Consider the following 1926-nt stretch of genomic DNA (forward strand, 5'->3'; position numbering starts at 1 on the left):
TTTGCATGTGGTCAATTCTGTAATAGGACTCAGATGGCCGCAAAGCTGGAATGGTACTGGCCTTGGTTCAAGGAGATATGTGCTTGAATTTAACAGGGAAAATTTTACTCATATAGTAAAGGTTTGGTTTGGTGTAGATCCACTTGGCTCACTCACTTATGAAATTACTTTTTCACATTAAAGTAGTCAGTATTATATTCTCAATACCATAAATCAATGGCATTAGGTATCACTTTACTATGGCAACTTTGCTGAAACAGTTGGGCTTTGCTTTTGGTGGCTTCTGTATTGACCACAACAAACTCTGCATATGTGTTAAATTTCACTGACTGCTCTCAAGCCTGGCATTGGATTACAAGAAGTAAAATATTAGACTAATACACATCTACAGTTAAGTAAAGTGAACGCTTTGATAAATAAATGTTAGATCTGGCCATAATGGAAAAGTTTTTATTTATTACTACTTTCAGCCTAGCAAAAAAGTGTCATGGAAATTTATCAGCCCAGGCAGAAATATCTACTTACCCCCACTTTACCACGATGATTGATGATAATGAAAAAACGAATGATATTTTAGTCTCATGTCAAAAAATAAATATAAAAAACCCCAAATCACCTCAAATGAGTAAAATCTTCCCAGGCTGATTTGAGGCTAAGGACTGTGTGCCTGTAAGGTGTTAGCAGCAAGCAAAATACCACATTCTCTCTCTCCACAAAGTTGCTATATGTCTTCTTTACACATATTTTAATAGTTCTGCATTTATATCACCAGCATTCAAACTGGTGAAACATCTGAATGTTGATTTTTTTTTTACAGTTTGAAGTAAACTGTTTCTGAGGATATTTGGTCACATGAAATTCAGACCAACCACAGGAGAACACAGCAATAACAGCCAGGCAGTTCCACCCAAAGGTACTAGCTGCGCCACAGATTTCAAGGGGTGTATGATGTTCATTTCAAGCTGCTGGCAAATGCCATGTTGTAGCTGCCTGGTACCAAGCAAGTGAGAATAAGCAGGCACAAGCATTCAGCAATGGCACAAAACCAACAAGGAGCAGCCTGGTTGTCAGCAGCTGTGCGAAATCAGCAAAAGTCAAATCAATCTGCAGTGACACAGTTTTCCCTGGTGTCCTGACTTACATCTTATTGTCATGTGTGGCCTTTTCCAAAATTGTAGAATAAGTACAGTCAGAGATTTGTAAAATAATTAGAAGATCTACAATCTCTCTCTTGCCCTAACAATATAAGCTAGCACCGCATTTTAAGATACTCAGAAGTTCTATGTGAAACAATTCATGAAATGGATGCCATTTATGCACATATATTACAAGATTACAGACTGAAATCTTGACAATATCACATTTTACTGATGAATCTGTATGCTGCCTGTGGTAGGAAGAGGGATGCCTGTTATTTTTGGAAGCAAGAAGTGAATGCTTTCCCTTCCCTTCTCTAGGCTGATAAGACAGCACTAAAACTGAACATTTTATTTGAATATTGAAGAACTTTCATGTGGTTCAACTTCCAACTGTAAACCAATTAAACAGACAATTTAATTTCACTACCCTTGGCAGACACTGACTTCTTCTTTTACTGAAAAATACCTTAACTTGAGTTACAGGGCTGGTCCCTCTCTTCTCATTTTTCATCCCAGTGGGTGAGAGTGCTCCTGTTGTATTTGGTGGCTGTGGAGTAGATGGCATTTTGGCTCCAGGAGAAACTTGCATGCTTGCCAGCTGAGCTGCATACAGTTGCTGGAAGACAAGAAAATATATAATGTATTCCTGCAAAATTCCTAAAAAAAGAAGCTGTAAATGTACATAATTTTTATTGCCCTGCTGTTTCTTCTCTTAAAGAATTGTAGATAATTTTCAGCACTTTCTTGTTTGTGTCTCTTCCCTTATTATTATACAAAAAAAAGGGGG

General features: G+C 37.5%; 1 protein-coding gene across 1 annotated transcript in view; it reads right to left on the reverse strand.

Moving 5' to 3' along the window:
- The window catches only part of LOC104407644 (transcription factor SOX-6), a gene marked incomplete at its 5' end in the record, with an annotated part of 54707 nt that extends 52952 nt beyond the window's left edge, over positions 1-1755 (reverse strand). Inside the window, one exon of the mRNA XM_010016975.1 lies at positions 1606-1755. Within this exon, the coding sequence (XP_010015277.1) occupies positions 1606-1755 (150 nt within the window). The remainder of the gene's footprint in view (positions 1-1605) is intronic.
- Between the last annotated feature and the right edge of the window lie 171 nt (positions 1756-1926).

The sequence above is a fragment of the Nestor notabilis genome, unplaced genomic scaffold, assembly GCF_000696875.1.
Source record: "Nestor notabilis isolate BGI_N333 unplaced genomic scaffold, ASM69687v1 scaffold12186, whole genome shotgun sequence".
Classification (NCBI taxonomy): domain Eukaryota; kingdom Metazoa; phylum Chordata; class Aves; order Psittaciformes; family Psittacidae; genus Nestor; species Nestor notabilis.